General features: G+C 41.7%; 2 protein-coding genes across 3 annotated transcripts; both read right to left on the bottom strand.

The window, feature by feature from the left end:
• Positions 1-419: 419 nt before the first annotated feature.
• On the bottom strand, positions 420-12,236 carry zc3h12ab (zinc finger CCCH-type containing 12Ab). Of its 2 annotated transcripts, none has more exons than XM_067495699.1 (6): positions 11,995-12,236; positions 10,670-11,202; positions 5,574-5,713; positions 3,638-3,872; positions 3,421-3,521; positions 420-2,080 (listed from the first exon to the last, which is right to left on the bottom strand). In XM_067495699.1, exons 2-6 carry the CDS (start codon positions 11,134-11,136, stop codon positions 1,137-1,139), a joined length of 1,887 nt encoding a protein of 628 aa, XP_067351800.1. In that variant the 5' UTR covers positions 11,137-11,202; positions 11,995-12,236; the 3' UTR covers positions 420-1,136. The 2 variants fall into 2 exon arrangements, with proteins under 2 accessions (XP_067351800.1, XP_067351791.1); XM_067495690.1 differs by having other exon boundaries at positions 10,670-11,240; positions 11,995-12,234.
• A 2,014-nt stretch (positions 12,237-14,250) lies between these two features.
• LOC137102192 (proteoglycan 4-like) lies at positions 14,251-15,954 on the bottom strand. The gene has a single exon (XM_067481427.1). The coding sequence runs from the start codon at positions 15,947-15,949 to the stop codon at positions 14,486-14,488; it is 1,464 nt and encodes a 487-aa protein (XP_067337528.1). The 5' UTR covers positions 15,950-15,954; the 3' UTR covers positions 14,251-14,485.
• Positions 15,955-17,512: the final 1,558 nt, after the last annotated feature.

Raw genomic sequence — 17,512 nt, forward strand, 5'->3', positions numbered from 1 at the left:
ATGACCGCAGTAATAAATGTATTAAACACTTCCAACAATGTCAGAACATTGTTAGCCGTGTTACATTGCACAGATGTACCTAATAAAAATGACATGAAAGAGTTAAATATAAAAATGTATCTTCTTGTGAAGACTATCTATGCGACAGTGCCATTAAATAACTTGTTCCAACCTTTAGCTTAAGTGTTGTGGAAACGTTATGTTAAATGTTTTCTATTTCCAGTTTAGTTCACTTTGTACTTACTACACATGGGACCTGTATAAATGGTACAGTAGCTACACTGTACCATTTATACAGTGCAAATCATCAAGTTTTGACAGTTTTAATGTTTTGCAACACTTCAGTGTGTTGGATAAAGTCCAAGATAAAAACAACATCTCAGTAGTTGATAGTTAAAATAATACTGAAAGGTGGTTAATTCAGCAAGATGAACCTGGACCAGTTTTATTATACAGTTGAGTAACTGTCAATGTAGGCATCATGAAATAATAAAACATACACACAACTGTAATGTCACACTGAGATCAAAGGCGTTGATAGTATAAACACTGTCAGTGGTTTCTGTATTTATGTTCTTTTCGTACCTAATTCTAATCATACCTGTGTATTCTTTGCATGCATAATATTGCATGGTAATGACCTCGTGGGCTGGCAAGCGTGTGGAGCAGGTTCAGCCCGTATTTAAAAAAGGCGCAGATGACAACAGATAATGGCCATTAAATTGACGGATAACAATAGAAGCAGGTTGGTCCCCAAAAGGACAACATCAATACTAACCGTGACGGCCGTAACATTTTCTACAAAACACAAACTTTATGACCATGATAAAACCGTAGCACAACAGTTAAATTACTTTGTACCTAATAAAGTGGACACTAGTTGTACCATAAGGGAATTTGGGAGTATCACCTTTTAATCCCACTAAGGGTCATTAAAATTCACTTGTCCTCTCACATTTATAAATAAGATACAATTTGTATCAACTGGATACTGCCTCTAAATTTAGCTGCTTTAGAGACAACTTTAAAGTATAGAAAGGTGGATACCACAATACAGGAAATCAAAAACTCGTGTTTTTCACGGTTTCTGCAGTCTTTTCGGTCTTTCCACTGAAAGACGTGGTTTCGGCTTGAACTCATCTTAGCAAGCGGTTCTGACTTTGCAGCATCAGGATCTCAGCGACAAGCATCTGAGGATCCATCATCTGAGGAAACATGTCCATGGCCATGTCCACCAGCTGGGCACTGAAGATAGCGAGGAGCTTCTTTCGGACAACCTCTCTTTCCTCCCTGCTGGGACTTGGCTGCGTGGCCTGAGGAGGATCCCACTGCGAGCTTTCCCCCGGCAGGCTGCGCCGGGCCGCAGGGTGGGCCCCGAACTGATCGGACCAGTACGACTGCTGCGGGTGGCTGTGGGCCAGGCTGTGCTGAAAATCTATGTGCATGCTGCCCGCATATTTACCATAGCTGGGGTAATGATATGGCCCAGGCCCGATGCTGTGAAGCTGGTTGTTGTGCTGGAGAGCTGGTGAGGCCCCCCGAGACGGAGCACTGTGCGAGCAGCAGCTGCACGGTGCACTTCTTGGATGACAGTGCTGTTGTTTTACACTGTGGCTGAGCTGGCAGCTGCCGTAAGCCGCACGATACTGCTGCTCGCACACACTCCAAGGAGCCTCCATTGGCTGACTGTCTATGGAGCCTAATCCAGAGTCCAGCTGCTCTTGAGAGTCACCATGCTGCACTGAGTCGTGGTCAGAAGACGGGTGTTGGCTGGCCTTCTCTTTTCTAGCTGCGACTCTCTTGCTGGAACGCTGACTCAGCTTCACCTGAACTACATGTTCATTTTTATGATCTTGCTTTACTGAGCTGCTGTAATGTCCCAGGGTCAGTCTCTTTGCCATGTCCTCCACCTCTGAGAGGCTCTGTCCAGGCACCGGACTAGAGTGAGGTGAAGACTGTTTCTGAGCAGTGGACGGGTGCTTATTGTTCAGACGTAGGTCATCAGCCAATGAGCGGTTAGACTGTTTGGCTCGTTCAGGATGGTGAAATTTACATTTGATTCCATACGTGCACTTCTTTCCTGAAGGAAAAGCAACACACAAAGTTTTAGGAGGATGCCAGCACAGCAGTGCATATACAGCAAAGCCTTAATACAGAGTAGGCCGACCCTCCCACCCACTTTTCCAATAGAGGAAAAAAATGATTATGAAATGCTGGGAAACCTTCCCCGAGTCTTTTGTCACTGTACATGCGTTTGCACTTCCCTTTCTGCGTCTTCACAATAAGAGCTCTCACTTTAATCTTTGTATGGACCAGATCACTTTTCCATCTCCCAATCTACAAGGTCTCAGCCTGTTCTTCTACTCCCCACATCCTTCATGTTGCTTTGGCTCAGTTCAGTGATGTAGCCGTTTCGCCATTTCCATCCAATAATATTAAGAGTACTTGTTGGGTCTATTATAGCTGAACCCAAAACACTCACATTTACAGTTCTCCATGTACAGTATAATGTAACACTCAGATAATGTGGCGCAATATCTGACTTGTTCACCTTTGTGTGGGCGGTTTATGGCCCAATGAAATGTGCTCTGACACACCACCATTTAGATCTGTGACCTTAAAAGGTTTGTGCCAGGTTTCTTAATTACTATTAAAATAGATACATTGCTTGCAAAAAAATTCTCTTTAAAGATCTAAACATGCTGTCACAGCCGACTGTCGGACTTTCACATCAACTTGGTTGGCGACGGCCATGTTCACACCAACGCCAACAACACGTTTGCATTTCACTTCACATCTCTGCACAAACTGAGCTCTTACTTCCTCCTATAGATGTATGTGAACTCTTGTGTATGGATTTGTTTGAGCAGCAGAATGTAATGTAAAGTAGTTTGCTTATTAAACGGGTCATTTTAAGCGTATCGGGGACATAATATCTGGAACTTACATGCACAATTTTGAAGCTCAAAATCTGTGATAGTCCTTGGCCGATTTTAAGTTTCATTTCATGTCAGTTTCTGATTCATCTCTAGATACTGACTGACCTGTTTTCAGTTGACAGTGTGTTCCCTTTGTGGCAGCCTTCAACAAATGTAACTTACAGTAAATTGGGGCAACTCAAATGTTTTTAAAGGCTGACTAAGTCTGAAAGACACAGACTTGAAAACTGCTGGTCAAGCAATATTGTGGTTTCAAACAACGCTTACTCAGAGGTGCTGAACATGTTACGTGCTGGTTGTCACAGCGTTTACGATCTGAAACCTCCCACGTGCAGTGTGATGAATGGCAGCACCTTATGATGCTAACGTTGGCAGCAGTACATCACTAGAATACGAACCCTTTAAAGTCTTTGTTTCCCCACCCACATGCTGACAGTTCATCTCTTTTCATCAAATCTGCACCCTGTTTCTCTTTGCTCACCATATGGGCACAGCTGTTTTTTCTGAGTCTTTGGAAACATCCGTAGGAAATTCTCTAGGGTCGGTCCATGGCGTCCTAGAGGATCGTCAGGAGGCATGAACCTGCGTCGGAGAGAAATTCAAAAATCAGTGTAAAATTAGAACTTTATGGCTTAACACTTGTCCCTGATGTACTCGTTTATCTTTTCTCTGTTAAATGTCAAGATGGCAGGACTCACTTGTTATTAACAAAGGAGTACATCAGGAGCCTCTCCTCGATGAAGCGCTTCCACTCTGGCTTCACTGCCTGAAGGTCGCGGTACATGTCGTTGGACACTATAATCCCGTCAGACTCAAAGGCCAGCTTGACGATGAAGCAGTCGTCATTACACACCACCCGTTTGCCCGCGACACGTCGAGACGGTGTGAACACCAGGATCTTCCTCTTTTCCAGGTCTCGCAAAATGTGCTGATCTGTAAACGAAACATAAGATGACATTAGTTCCTTCTTAAAATTCATCCATCCATCATCTTTACCATTTCACTCTGTTCAGGGTCACAGGAGGCTGGTCACAGAGTTGTCACTGGGGAAGGGGTGGGGTCCACTCTGGATTGGTTTCCAGTCTATCTCAGGGCCAACACAGAGAGACACACACTCTCATTCACACCTACGGACAATTTAGAGTCACCAAATAACCTGTAGGACTGTTAGAGCAAACACACGCAGGGAAAAGCAAATCCAACACAGAAAGGCTGCAGCCCCTGGATTCGAACAGAGGATTTTCTAAGTGTCAGGTGGCAGCTCTAAGCACAATTATGCTACCATCACATTGATATTGTGAAGGAAACAATGGCTCGTGTTGAAATCAGCTCAAGCATTTTGAGTCGTTATTTATTTCAAGTTTTGATCGTGTGTGTAGGTGCTAATGTTAGCGAGCTGTTTATCTTTATTTCTGTTGGAACTCATTCTCTACTGTTCTATCATGCTGTTAAAGACTTTGAATGACTTTTGCATGTTATGGTGCTATACAAATAAAGCTGAACTCCTCAGCTACGAAATACTACAGCATGTTCTCTAGTTAAATGTTAGTGTGCCGCTATGATGTTTGGGGCTGAGAACAGAGTGTACAGTGGGATTTTAGAGCTTTTTCTCTAAAAACGACAGTATGAGAATACTGAGAGTGTCACAGAACAGTAAAACTGCAGGTCGGACTGCTAACCACAAAACTGAAACTTGGCAGAAAGCCTCATGAAGCTTCGCATTTAAGTGACAACTATCTGTAAGCATCACCACGAGTGACCCCTTTCACACCATCATCTGTTTTCCCACATTGATGCTATATTTGCATTATGTAAATCATGCACATCTAAATAAGAACGACACATCATATGCAACCTTAATTATCCCTTAGCAGGAACAGCTGCCTGTTCGTTTGGGTGTTTCCCAGCACTCAATTAATATTTAAACAGCTTAAATCAAATCTAAGTTTCCTAATGCATCCTTCCACAAAACCTGCAGTTCTTCTACAATCGGTCCATTTACATTTAAGCAAGCGGGCGGTTCAGTGTCAGTAAGGTGCTTCCAAATCTAGGCCACCAAAGTGGTTATGATGACTGTTTAAATAGTTATCTTTTGGCATCACAGGCCATTGGAAAAACCCTGCATTTTAATCTTTTGAGTTATAGCTACTTGAATTACACAAAGAAAGCTTGCTTACTTAGTATTTGGGATAAACGAAAACCCACACAGGGTATTTCCCATCTAGAGCAGTGGTTTTCACTGTGCAAAGCAGCAGTTGCATAAGTGGAAATGATGTCCTGCGCCGTTAATGAAGCCATTTTCACTCCGGTTTACGTCAAAAAAGTGGGGATTCTTAAGCTCACCCCTCCAAAAATAGTAAAAACACCCTTTAAAACAAGCTCATATATTGTAATGCTTTGTTTAGTTCAAGACATAGAACAGAGAGATAAAACAGTCAACTGATTAATAAATGAATTTAGCAAACACTGCTTTTCTTTTTTTTTTTTTTTTTTTTTCCACACCACCAAAACTGAATTTCACAGTACTGCTGGCACACCTTAATTTCAATTAACAATGAAGGTAGTGTTCACTGGTGGCAGGTAAAGGAGGAAGTGGTGAGCATTACAACAAATGTCAAATTCCCATCATCTTACCTGTGATGGGTACATCTGGTCGGGGCTGCTCCTTCCTCCATGAGGGAACAAACACGGTCACTTCAGTGTGGCCTCTGTCCAAGAAGAAATTCACAGCTAACTGGATTCCCAAACATGAGAAAACTTCCTTGTTCCCATGGCTGAATGAAAACATGAAAACCAGGAAAAAAAATAAAAAAAATTAATGACAAACTAGATAATATCACACCCTAGGAACTAAACAAACATCCATGGTTGAAAGCTTCACGGGCGAAACTTTAAAACGTCACCCTTCGATGGTTGAATGAACATGTTGGACCGTGGCAAGAAAAAAAAAAAAGTCACTGCATTTAGGTATAAAACACTCATGTTGTTGTATTAGTCTTGTCCATATTGAATACATCATTCAAACATGATGGTGAACACCAGGAGAATAATGTGAACCCTCAGGCCTGCGTTAGCAGAAGTGAAGTTAGCATTGAAGGTTAGAGCTACTTGAATTTGTAAGTATTTTTAAATGTCAAAAGACATCATTTGGTCTAATATTTTACCAAAACCCATCATTGCACCTGAGGTTAGCCAAAGATCACTTTGTTACTCAGCACTGGCAGCGAAGTTTTTGAGGACAAAAGCTGAATTGTCTCGGAAGAACAAACATCTGCACCCTACCCACTGCCGATTATCTGGATCAGACATGTTCATTCAATCGAAAGCTGGAAGGTACCAATTAACCTCCCCCACTCCGCCCTCTTCTAAAATGGTGTCAGTGGTGGGTTGGGTGGGGATATTTGGAAAAACAAGGAGGACAGTGGCCCTCAGGGACTTCTGTTGACCCTTGGCCTAAATACTGCAGTATAGTTCTTGAACAGAATGGCTCAGAAAAAGTAGACAATCTGGAGTCCAGACCTTATTGTTGTATTGTTGTGATGATGGGTGTTCATGTTAAACAATGCCAAAGTTATGAAAAAGCCATAAACGAACCTCTGCTTTGGGTCCACACACCTACACCCAGAGCTGGCCAATCAGAACAGGGCAAGAGGGAACTTTCCACACAGAGGTAAAATTTATATAAAGACCGATAACAAGGAAAATAATCTGTTTTTTGAACTGTAAATTCTAAAAGTATAAACCTAAAAATACTCAAAAATCAACAGTGGAAGTGTATTTACCAGAATATCAAACTAGGTTCTGCCCATCCTTTTGTGCAGGTTGAATATGAGTCATGATCAGTTTATTTCAAACGGTTGAATTTATATATGCAAATACCTGACATTTTCTAGTATATCACAAAATGAGAAGGCAAAAAAAAATACTCAAATGCTTTAGTGGTAGCAACATCCCCCTATTTCGCATTTCAAAGCGTATTGACATTTAACAAAGGGTTTATGACACTATGTTAAAACACTATATTAGCAGTAAGCAGATATGAATAGAATTCAAGTTTTATAACCATAACCAGCTACAGTTGTGTTGTTACTTGTCTTTGAACCATTCAAGTCTCTATTGGAAACCGAAAAGACTTGATTCTTGTATTTTTGGTTGAAATTATGCTGGTTGGTTTGTTTGGTGACAGCTTTATCACCATCCAGTGAGCCATGCAGAAAAATGCTGTCAGGCCAGTTCCTGGAGAAATGAGGTCTTTCCCTATAAGCATAGCAGGAACACGAAGGCACACACATATGCACATGTGCTGATTTGCATATTTGAGCAGCTAGTTTAAGGCGTGCCTGAACAGACATGCCTGACTATTCAGGCACAGAGGCAAAGAACAGAGGGGTGTGTATTCTCAGCACACATGGATCTTTCACTATGTAAATGTTTCCTCTCCCACTCATTCCTCAGTTCCTAAAACATGTAGTATATAGAAAAATACCCATATGAAAATATATATGTATATATATTAAAAAACAACGGTTCCCGCTTCTGTTTGTTTCCTTCAACACTGAGGGGAAAAAAAACCAACCGGGATGCTACAGTGCACACGGCCTGCTCGTCACTGCCAAAGGCAACGGTTAGGTGAAGCTTTAATTGGGTTTGCAAAACTGGTGTATCATGCTTTAATTAAAGTAACAATGCCTTTCATGTTGAGCAATCCCTCATGCGATGTGCAATGCAAATACAGAGTCAACAGCGAGGACATTAATTTTTCCCATGCAAGCGGAACCAGTTTGTCACAAGTATAATTTAATGGCATTGTAAGCAATGAAACGCAACTAATAACAGTGTTGGTGTGTTGATTGATGTTGTCTAGACTGAAATATGTAAAAAATATCTATAAAATGTTTTGTCATGAAATGAGGTTCTTTAGGTCAGTCGTGTGTGTGTGTGTAGCACTCCATTGAAGTGAAATATAAATTAATTATCCACTTTATCAGTCTCTCACATCGTTGTGGTGGAATTCTGGTCCATTCTTCGGTACAACACTGCTTCAGTTCATTGAGGATTTTGGGCGTCTGCTTATGCACTGCTCTCCTAACGACCTGCCACAACATTTGAAATGGGTTGAGGTCTGGACTTTGATTAGGCCATTCCAAGACCTAGATTCTCTTGGTACCCTGGTATTGAGAGGAGTTTGTCACCTCGATGACTGCAAGGTGTTGACAGGTCCTGTTTCTACAAAACAAACCCGAATCATCAGCCCTGTTTGACAGTGGGTATGAGGTGTTTCTGCTGAAACGCTGCTTTGGTTTTCTTCAAACATGGCACTGGGAAGGACAAAGATGTCTTGTGGTTTGTTCAGATGCAGTTTTGCCTCAGTCACACTTTCACATTTTTTTTTCTTTTTTTTTTTTTTTTTTTTTTTAAAGGCAGATGAGGCTTTCTCCTAGCAACGCTTGTTCACTCTTCTTCTAACTGTGCTGTCATGGACCTTGCGGTAAATGTGCTGGGATGTAAACTCCTGGGACAACCGGCAACTGTCATAAACACTTTCCTCTACTATGTCATCTTTCTCACTGTAAACTGTTGACCTTCAAATTGTTTGGCAATGGCTTTTAATACCTTTTCCAGACTGATGTACAGCAACAATTGCTTCTCTAAGACCAGGGTCTTTCCTCCTTGGCCCCGTGTTACACACACCTGAATGCTCCAGAACAGCAAACCGCCAAACTCCTGCAGACCCGCTGATGATCAACAATGGAGGGCTGATGACTAGAAGCACCTGGCTGCAACTTACCTCATTATTTCTTAAGGAAGTAGTAAGAAGTTTTCTTTGGGTTTAATTTTTGTTAAATAATAACCACAGTGAAAAACGTTGTTGTCCCTCTGAGATTGTTTTACTTATACACAAGAAAACAGAATTAACAGAGGGCGTGTTAACTTTTGCACATGACAGTACCTCCAGCACGTTCGCCCTGTCACTTTAAACGTATTTGTGCAGTGTCTGTGCCGGCCGTAAATGGTCATCAACTATACAAATTGAATAATTAAGTGGTTTGGAAGAGAATGGTTAATTTTAAAGCACATGATATGTGAAGAAGAAGCAACACAATTCATGTAATACTTTAAAATCAAGGAAACATCAGATGACAGTTGAAAAGCGAATCAACTTGCATTTCCATCAGCTGCAGTCGTGCAAATAGTAGGAACTGGTTCACTGAAATAAAGAGCTAGTGGCGGCAATTTTCCAGTTGAGTGCTAATAAGCGCTTGCAAAAGGAGATGGTGCAATAAGATAATGTAGTCGAAGGAGCACCAGCCCAAACTCATATGAAGAAAAAAAAAATAAATCTGTTTTGATTTGCCAATTGATTTCTATCTTTCATGGAATGTTTAGGTGAAATGATTTGTGTAGGTCTTGGTTGATTAAGAAAGCAAAATCTTTTTAGACTCTAAAGAAAGTCATCATGTAGCTTCGTTTTCCCTCTACTCACTGCCTTGTACCTTAATAGCTGTTTTCATACAACTGTGCTGCACACAACGCTCCACGCACCCGCACACAGTCTGCATGCACTTGGCCTGTAGCTGAAGTTGGCAGCGCTGATCGCATCACGCCCTGTGCAGGCAGAGTGAAGCCATGTTAAAAAACAAAATGCATCGCTGCCATCATCGACAGGCGTCAGGACACGAAGTTCATCACAGCTTGGTGCATCTGGTGCCGAGTAGCCTCAGACAGGTCAGAATGCCACATGTGGCTGATTGGCATATTAGAAATAACACGGAAAACACCCAGAGCAGTGGGAAGTGTTTCCAACTGCACTTCGTTGCCTTTTCTTAAACCTTTCCACCACAGCCAAGCATAAAGCATTTTGGTTTTCATTTCCCCTCAGGGTTTTTTTTATGTGGAAATGAATAACGTGAGATAAACTAAAGCCAAAAGGTCAGAACAGACCTCTGCATCTCAGCCTCAAATCAGGAAGCCGTTTATCTCCAAAACAAAGTGAATCATTGCATGATGGGAGATTAAAGTAAATGTCAATAAAATGGCTCGTGTTTATTATAGTGTTACTTCCACTGTTGAGGTTTCTGCCAGTAAGAGACTTTGTTCTCAGTCTGAGCACAAAATTACACTAAAGCTGAAATAGTACATTTCTGTGTGACAGATTATGATTTTTTTTTTTTATTAACTGTGAGAAGAGAAAGTAAAAATAGAACGCACAGCACACAGGGATTTACTTAACCAAACGAAATAACAAAAAGACTTGTCAATACTTGACATGTCCTCGAGCAATAAGGAAGTGTGAAAAGAGCAACAGCAGGCAGACGTTTTCAAGTTTCTGATGACTTAAGTGTCCTGGAACAGATATAGTTATGCACTTTACTACGGCAGGACCAACTAATGATTGTGTTTACTTTTAACTCAAATTCTTTTGTCTATAAGATGATAGAAAATAGCAAGATTACTCATAGGAACTTTCCACAGCTAAAAATCTTGCTTTAATCCGATCCACAGTCCAAAGACCAAACAATATACAGTTTACCATCATACATGACAACGAAAAACCAAAAGCATTCACACTTGAGGAGATGAAAATGCCAAACAACTATCTGATTTTCTACATAGTGGATATATTTTGTGCAGCTTCAAATGATATGAAACAATTAAAAGCATTAAATCTTGACCTTTTAGAAGCTAGAATGTGTAATTTCTTGAAAATCTTATTTTGTTGAGTTTCTCACCTCATGGCCACGTTGCTGCCGTCTATGACAACGGGTTTTAGAGAGTCCTCATCCTCAATGCTCTCTTCTCTGCTCTGGGTGGACGAAGCAGCAACGGGCAGCTGCAGGGTCGGCCCCGAAGTCTGGAGATCACCTTTGGGCACCAGCACCGACATCATGGTCACCGGCCTCTGTCCGCCCTCTCGTCTGGCCCCGACTTTTACCAGCTCCCCAAGAAGTTTATCTGTGTCCATGTTGGTGCCAAACTTGTGCTGAACAGCCTGAACCTGAGCTGTGGAGTATCCGAGCTTATGGAAGAAGTCCAGCTGGGCCTCCAAGAACTGAGGGTCTGTGGAGGGGTCCATTTCACGGTGATACATTTTCTCACAGCAAGGACGAGAAGAGTTTTGAGCTGGGAGGAGTGAAGAGAAGATCCATGCAGAGTCTGTGAGCTTCAGAGACGGTAAGGCGGGGACGGCACTCCACATGTGTACAGATCTGAAAAAGGCAACATCAGCTTCTTCTTCTGGGCAGCCCACTCATGTCCCACCTGACTGGAAAAACACATAATTGTTCCTGTGTCATCTGCAGCCTGAAAAGAAAACAGTAGTTTCTGCATTAACTGCACTTTTCTTCCAGAGGTGAAACAAATCAGAAAAGCAATGGTGGAAAACAGCCCGAGGTGTTTTATTAAGGAGCACAACAAAAGTTAAAAGTATCACATGTACAGCCCAATACAAGTAAAACATTCAAAATCAAGTACAAATATAAGGTCTGTACTTAAAATATAAAAGTATAAGTACTAATGTATTAATGCACTAAAATGCAAGCTGGATTTAAGTAGGGTGTTGTATCCCACTGTGGAGTAAATGTTTCTCCCTAAAAATAAAACTCCTCTAAAAGTAAATGTGCAGCTGTAATTATTGTTCTACCAGTAAATGTACCTAGTTACTGTACTTTCTTATGGTGCATTAATAAGTATATGAGTGGACTCACGTGCCATGTGATTTATTTTTTTTTAAGCAGAAATGCACCAAAATTCACTACTTTTAGCTTCTGTTTGGGTGCTAATATGAATATTCGGCAATTTTCATAAACTGTTATAAGTTGACTTCCACATTTAATCTTCGGGTTTTCGACCGTGCTTTGGATTTTGAACAAAAAACGCGTTTCTCTCGGACTTAAACCTTTCACTTTACGTCCTTTGGGTTTGGAATGCCATTTTTTTTTCTCACCATCTGAATAAATGCAATAAAAATGACGTATAATCGTTTGAATCGGGTTGAAAAGTCCTCCCTGCCGTTTCCGCCTCAGTTTCACTTTAACAAAACAAGAGATAAACTTGCCAGTGTGTAAGACGCGTCTTTAAAATCCCCAGATGAGCTGTCAATCGCGTCTTCTCGCTCGCGTTTCCATGTGAAGAGCCACAGCTGACAGTGGATGTGGCCGACGATAAGCTTCTTTTTTACTTTGGAGCCGGTAACAAGGAAGTCGCGCTTTTTCCTTCTCTTGACATCAGCAAACCAGCAGCTGCCAAGTAACGTGGAGGTTTGGGCGAGTCACACGCTGCCTCCCCCCCCCCCCCCCCTCCCAAAGTGTTTGATGAAAGGTAATCTGCCCTTAATCTGACACCACGTGTGCGTTTCCATTACGCACGACGGTTTATAGAAAATATCGACATTGCCGTCTACTGACGAAAAGACAGTAAGAGCAACAAAAACAAGAAAACCTTACACCTACTGTGTCCTTCTCCAAATGGGATGACTATGAAATATATACAGGGGCGGATCTGGGCAGATCTCTCATGGGAGGATCTGGGGACACATTTGGAAAATGAGGAAGAAGCAGGAGCCTAACGTTCAAATTTCAAATCCTGCTTTTCACAACGTAACAGTTTTTGATCGCTGATGATAATTACATTCTCAAATTCAGGGAAACAGTTCAGGGAAAAAGTTACATCTTGAAATGGAACCGATTAGCATTTTTTTTTTTTTAATGAAAAGTTTTCTTGCCACTGGTAAACTTTTAGTAGCCAATTTCTAGGCGCTGTCTCTTAGCGTCTGTATCTGTAGTTTAATTACCTTCAGGTTCAAGTAGGCCTGGATTAACCCACAAAGGTTCGTTTTGCCTGAGGCCCAAAAATACATGTGGGCCTCACATTTCTGTCACTCTCTAATGTGTTGTATATATTTATATATTTGTAGTGTCTTTAGTTTGAACACACATTGTGAATATTTCAATTTAAGTGGAGATCTGAAAAGATGAAAGTTGAAATTATATTACATGTAATTAACTAAATGTGTAAGACAATACTTATTGTTTTAGGTAGCAGAAATGAAGAATGCTATGTAAATCTTTTTTATTTTATTTTTTTGTTATCCAATTATTTGTTTGGTTATGGTCCAGATTTTTCAAGACAACCCTTTCCAAAATTAGGCATTGGTTTTTGTGGATGTTTGTCCAGGTTTGACCTGTGTTACATTTTCACAGGCATTATGCTCAAATTTTCTAAACCTAAGAGAGAATAATTTAGCTGATACAAAGGGTTAATTCTTGTTTATCGATGTTAATCAATTATGCAAAATGGTGATAAGGAAAATCAGTATTCACAAAAAGTTAGGGATATTCAACTTTCAGGTACAATTTATGGAACATCTAAAAAGTTCATGCGACAGTGATATTATATCATGAAAGCAGAGCATTTAGGTATAAGCATACAATGGTAATTTCTTCATCTCTAAGAATTTATTAAAACAAAAGCTAAAAACAGTGAAAAAAAAAAGTCAAAGTCTCAATAACTCGGCAGTTGTTAGGTGTCCTAATGGTCTCATGATGTCAAAATATGAACAGCACGATGAGAGAGTTTAAACTGTTTAAATACAAATTGTCATTGAACCAGAACATTTAGTGGTTAATTCATGAACCAGACATCATTCGTGGATCACGTTGGGATTTTTTGCATTAATCACCTTGTTAGAGAACAGAACGTTATGCAATAAGCACTGAAACATTGGACAGTCAGACATGTGCACACCCAGTGCATTTTAGGTGCATTCTGACATTTCACCTAACACCTGACATTTTCTGACTTTTTGTGAGTAGTGTATGTAGCAATAAATGTGGGAAAACATTTTGAAGTTCTGAGAGTTATATTTAGAAAACTGGCTTTTAGTGACAATTTAAGAAAAGTGCACTATGTTTATATTGTTGTTATAATAATAATAATTATTACTATTTTAATGGAAATTAAATTTCTATGAATTAGGTAATGTCATTAAGCTTCTGACCTTACTCTAAAAACAAATTGTTCTAGAAAACACACTTTTAACTATATTCATTTCTAAAATTGCTAATGTTAATCTTGGAAATCAGAGAATTCTACCTCAGAGATGACACACATTCAGGTTTATGGAATTTGCATCTGCTCATATTAAACAAGCATTAAACAAAATATTGGTTACCATTAAAGACTTCGCTTTTTAAATAGACCACAGATTCTACTAAGTCTTGCAAACATAAAATAAATACATTGCAAACTATCAAAAAAAAAATTATCCCAGGTGTAGAGAATGTGAAATGTTAAAAAACATGAAATAGGAAGTAGAAACTATGAGCTATTTATTGCCTGAAATATTTTTTCAAATTGTTCTTGATTGCACTCATTGTTTGGGGATGTATTTGCCACCTCAGGTATCATTTTTTTGGTTTGAAAAAAAAAACAAAGCGGTTTAAATTTATTTGCATTGTCCGAACACACTACTATTACACGTTTCACCAAGTTTTTTTACATAATTTTATTATCAGACAATATGAATTATAGAAACATTTTTACTCAGTTTACCCTCTATGACATTTACGCCTTCTCCACTGTGGTTTTGACGTGTGTTCAATTTCAGGAGGGATGTTAGGTAGATAATAAGCATATGACTCTGTGTATTTTTGATTTATTGGTCTTTGCCCTACTGACTCACTCTCATGAGGAGGTTCATCTTTCCTTGTGGTGTCTGACAGGGTTAATTTGGTTGACTCGTGATCAGGTGTTAGTGTTTCTAATATAGGTTCAATCGCAGCTACAAGTGTCGTTACTGAAACCAGCCCGGGTGATGGTGGTGCACTTGCTTGAGGAGTAGTTTCTGAATCTGATCCAGGTGTTGCACTAGGTGGTTCAAGTGATGTTTGTATATCTGGCTCAGGTGAAGTAGTTGCTGGTTCATGTGTTGTTTCTGATTCTGGCCCAGGTTGTGCTGTGGCTGGTTTATGTGTCATTTCAGAATCTGGTGCAGGTGGAGCAGTGGCCTCTTCCTGTTTTGTTTCTGATTCTGGCCCAGGTTGTGCTGTTCCTGGTTCATGTGTTGTTTCTGATTCTGGTCCAGGTTGTGCTGTGGCTGGTTCATATGTTGTTTCAGAATCTGGTGCAGGTGGAGCAGTGGCCTCTTCCAGTTTTGTTTCTGATTCTGGCTCAGGAGGTGCAGTCACTGCTATAGGAGTTGTTTCTGATTCTGGCTCAGGTTGTGCTGTGGCTGGTTCATGTGTCATTTCAGAATATGGTGCAGGTTGTGCTGTGGCTGGTTCCTGTGTCATTTCAGAATCTGGTGCAGGTTGTGCTGTGGCTGGTTCATGTGTCATTTCAGAATCTGGTGCAGGTTGTGCTGTGGCTGTTTCATGTGTCATTTCTGATTCTGGCCCAGGTTGTGCTGTGGCTGGTTCATGTGTCATTTCAGAATCTGGTGCAGGTGGAGCAGTGGCCTCTTCCAGTTTTGTTTCTGATTCTGGCCCAGGTTGTGCTGTGGCTGGTTCCTGTGTCATTTCAGAATCTGGTGCAGGTTGTGCTGTGGCCACTTCCAATTTTCTTTCTGATTCTGGCTCAGGAGGTGCAGTAGCTGCTATAGGGGCTGTTTCTGATTCTGGCCCAGGTTCTGCTGTGGCTGGTTCATGTGTTTTTTCAGAATCTGGTGCAGGTTGTACTGTTGCTGGTTCATGTGTCATTTCAGAATCTGGTGCAGTTGGAGCAGTGGCCTCTTCCAGTTTTGTTTCTGATCCTGGCCCAGGAGGTGCTGTTGCTGGTTCATGTGCTGTTTCAGAATCTGGTGCAGGTGGTGCAGTGGCCTCTTCTAGCTTTGTTTCTGATTCTGGCTCAGGAGGTGCTGTGGCGGGTTCATGTGTCAATTCAGAATCTGGTGCAGGTGGAGCAGTGGCCTCTTCCAGTTTTGTTTCTGATTCTGGCTCAGGATGTGCTGTGGCTGGTTCATGTGTTGTTTCTGATTCTGGTCCAGGTTGTGCTGTGGCTGGTTCCTGTGTCATTTCAGAATCTGGTGCAGGTGGAGCAGTGGCCTCTTCCAGTTTTGTTTCTGATTCTGGCTCAGGAGGTGCTGTGGCTGGTTCATGTGTCAATTCAGAATCTGGTGCCGGTGGAGCAGTGGCCTCTTCCAGTTTTGTTTCTGATTCTGGCTCAGGAGGTGCTGTGGCTGGTTCATGTGTCATTTCAGAATCTGGTGCAGGTTGTGCTGTGGCTGGTTCATGTGTCATTTCAGAATCTGGTGCAGGTTGTGCTGTGGCTGGTTCATGTGTCATTTCTGATTCTGGCCCAGGTTGTGCTGTGGCTGGTTCATGTGTCATTTCAGAATCTGGTGCAGGTGGTGCAGTGGCCTCTTCCAGTTTTGTTTCTGATTCTGGCTCAGGAGGTGCTGTGGCTGGTTCATGTGTCATTTCAGAATCTGGTGCAGGTTGTGCTGTGGCTGGTTCCTGTGTCATTTCAGAATCTGGTGCAGGTTGTCCTGTGGCTGGTTCATGTGTCATTTCAGAATCTGGTGCAGGTGGAGCAGTGGCCTCTTCCAGTTTTGTTTCTGATTCTGGCTCAGGAGGTGCTGTGGCTGGTTCATGTGTCAATTCAGAATCTGGTGCAGGTGGAGCAGTGGCCTCTTCCAGTTTTGTTTCTGATTCTGGCTCAGGAGGTGCTGTGGCTGGTTCATGTGTCATTTCAGAATCTGGTGCAGGTTGTGCTGTGGCTGGTTCATGTGTCATTTCTGATTCTGGCCCAGGTTGTGCTGTGGCTGGTTCATGTGTCATTTCAGAATCTGGTGCAGGTGGAGCAGTGGCCTCTTCCAGTTTTGTTTCTGATTCTGGCCCAGGAGGTGTAGTACCGGGTATGGGAGTTGTTTCTGATTCGGGCCCAGGTTGCGCTGTTGCTGGTTCATGTGCTGTTTCAGAATCTGGTGCAGGTTGTGCTGTGGCTGGTTCATGTGTCATTTCAGAATCTGGTGCAGGTGGAGCAGTGGCCTCTTCCAGTTTTGTTTCTGATTCTGGCTCAGGAGGTCCAGTAACTGCTATAGAAGTTGTTTCTGATTCTGGCCTAGGTTGTGCTGTGGCTGGTTCCTGTGTCATTTCAGAATCTGGTGCAGGTTGTGCTGTGGCTGGTTCATGTGTCATTTCAGAATCTGGTGCAGGTGGAGCAGTGGCCTCTTCCAGTTTTGTTTCTGATTCTGGCCCAGGAGGTGTAGTACCGGGTATGGGAGTTGTTTCTGATTCGGGCCCAGGTTGTGTTGTTGCTGGTTCATGTGCCTTTTCAGAATCTGGTGCAGGTTGTTCTGTGGTTGGTTCATGTGTCATTTCCGAATCTGGTGCAGGTGGAGCAGTGGCCTCTTCCAGTTTTGTTTCGGATTCTGGCTCAGGACGTGCAGTAACTGCTATAGGAGTTGTTTCTGATTCTGGCCCAGGTTCTGCTGTAGCTGGTTCATGTGTTGTTTCTGATTCTGGCCCAGGTTCTGCTGTAGCTGGTTCATGTGTTGTTTCTGATTCTGGCCCAGGTTGTGCTGTTGGTGGTTCATGTGGTGTTTCAGAATCTGGTTCAGGTGGTGCAGTGGCCTT

The sequence above is a fragment of the Channa argus genome, chromosome 1 (genome assembly GCF_033026475.1).
Source record: "Channa argus isolate prfri chromosome 1, Channa argus male v1.0, whole genome shotgun sequence".
Taxonomy (NCBI): Eukaryota; Metazoa; Chordata; class Actinopteri; order Anabantiformes; family Channidae; genus Channa; species Channa argus.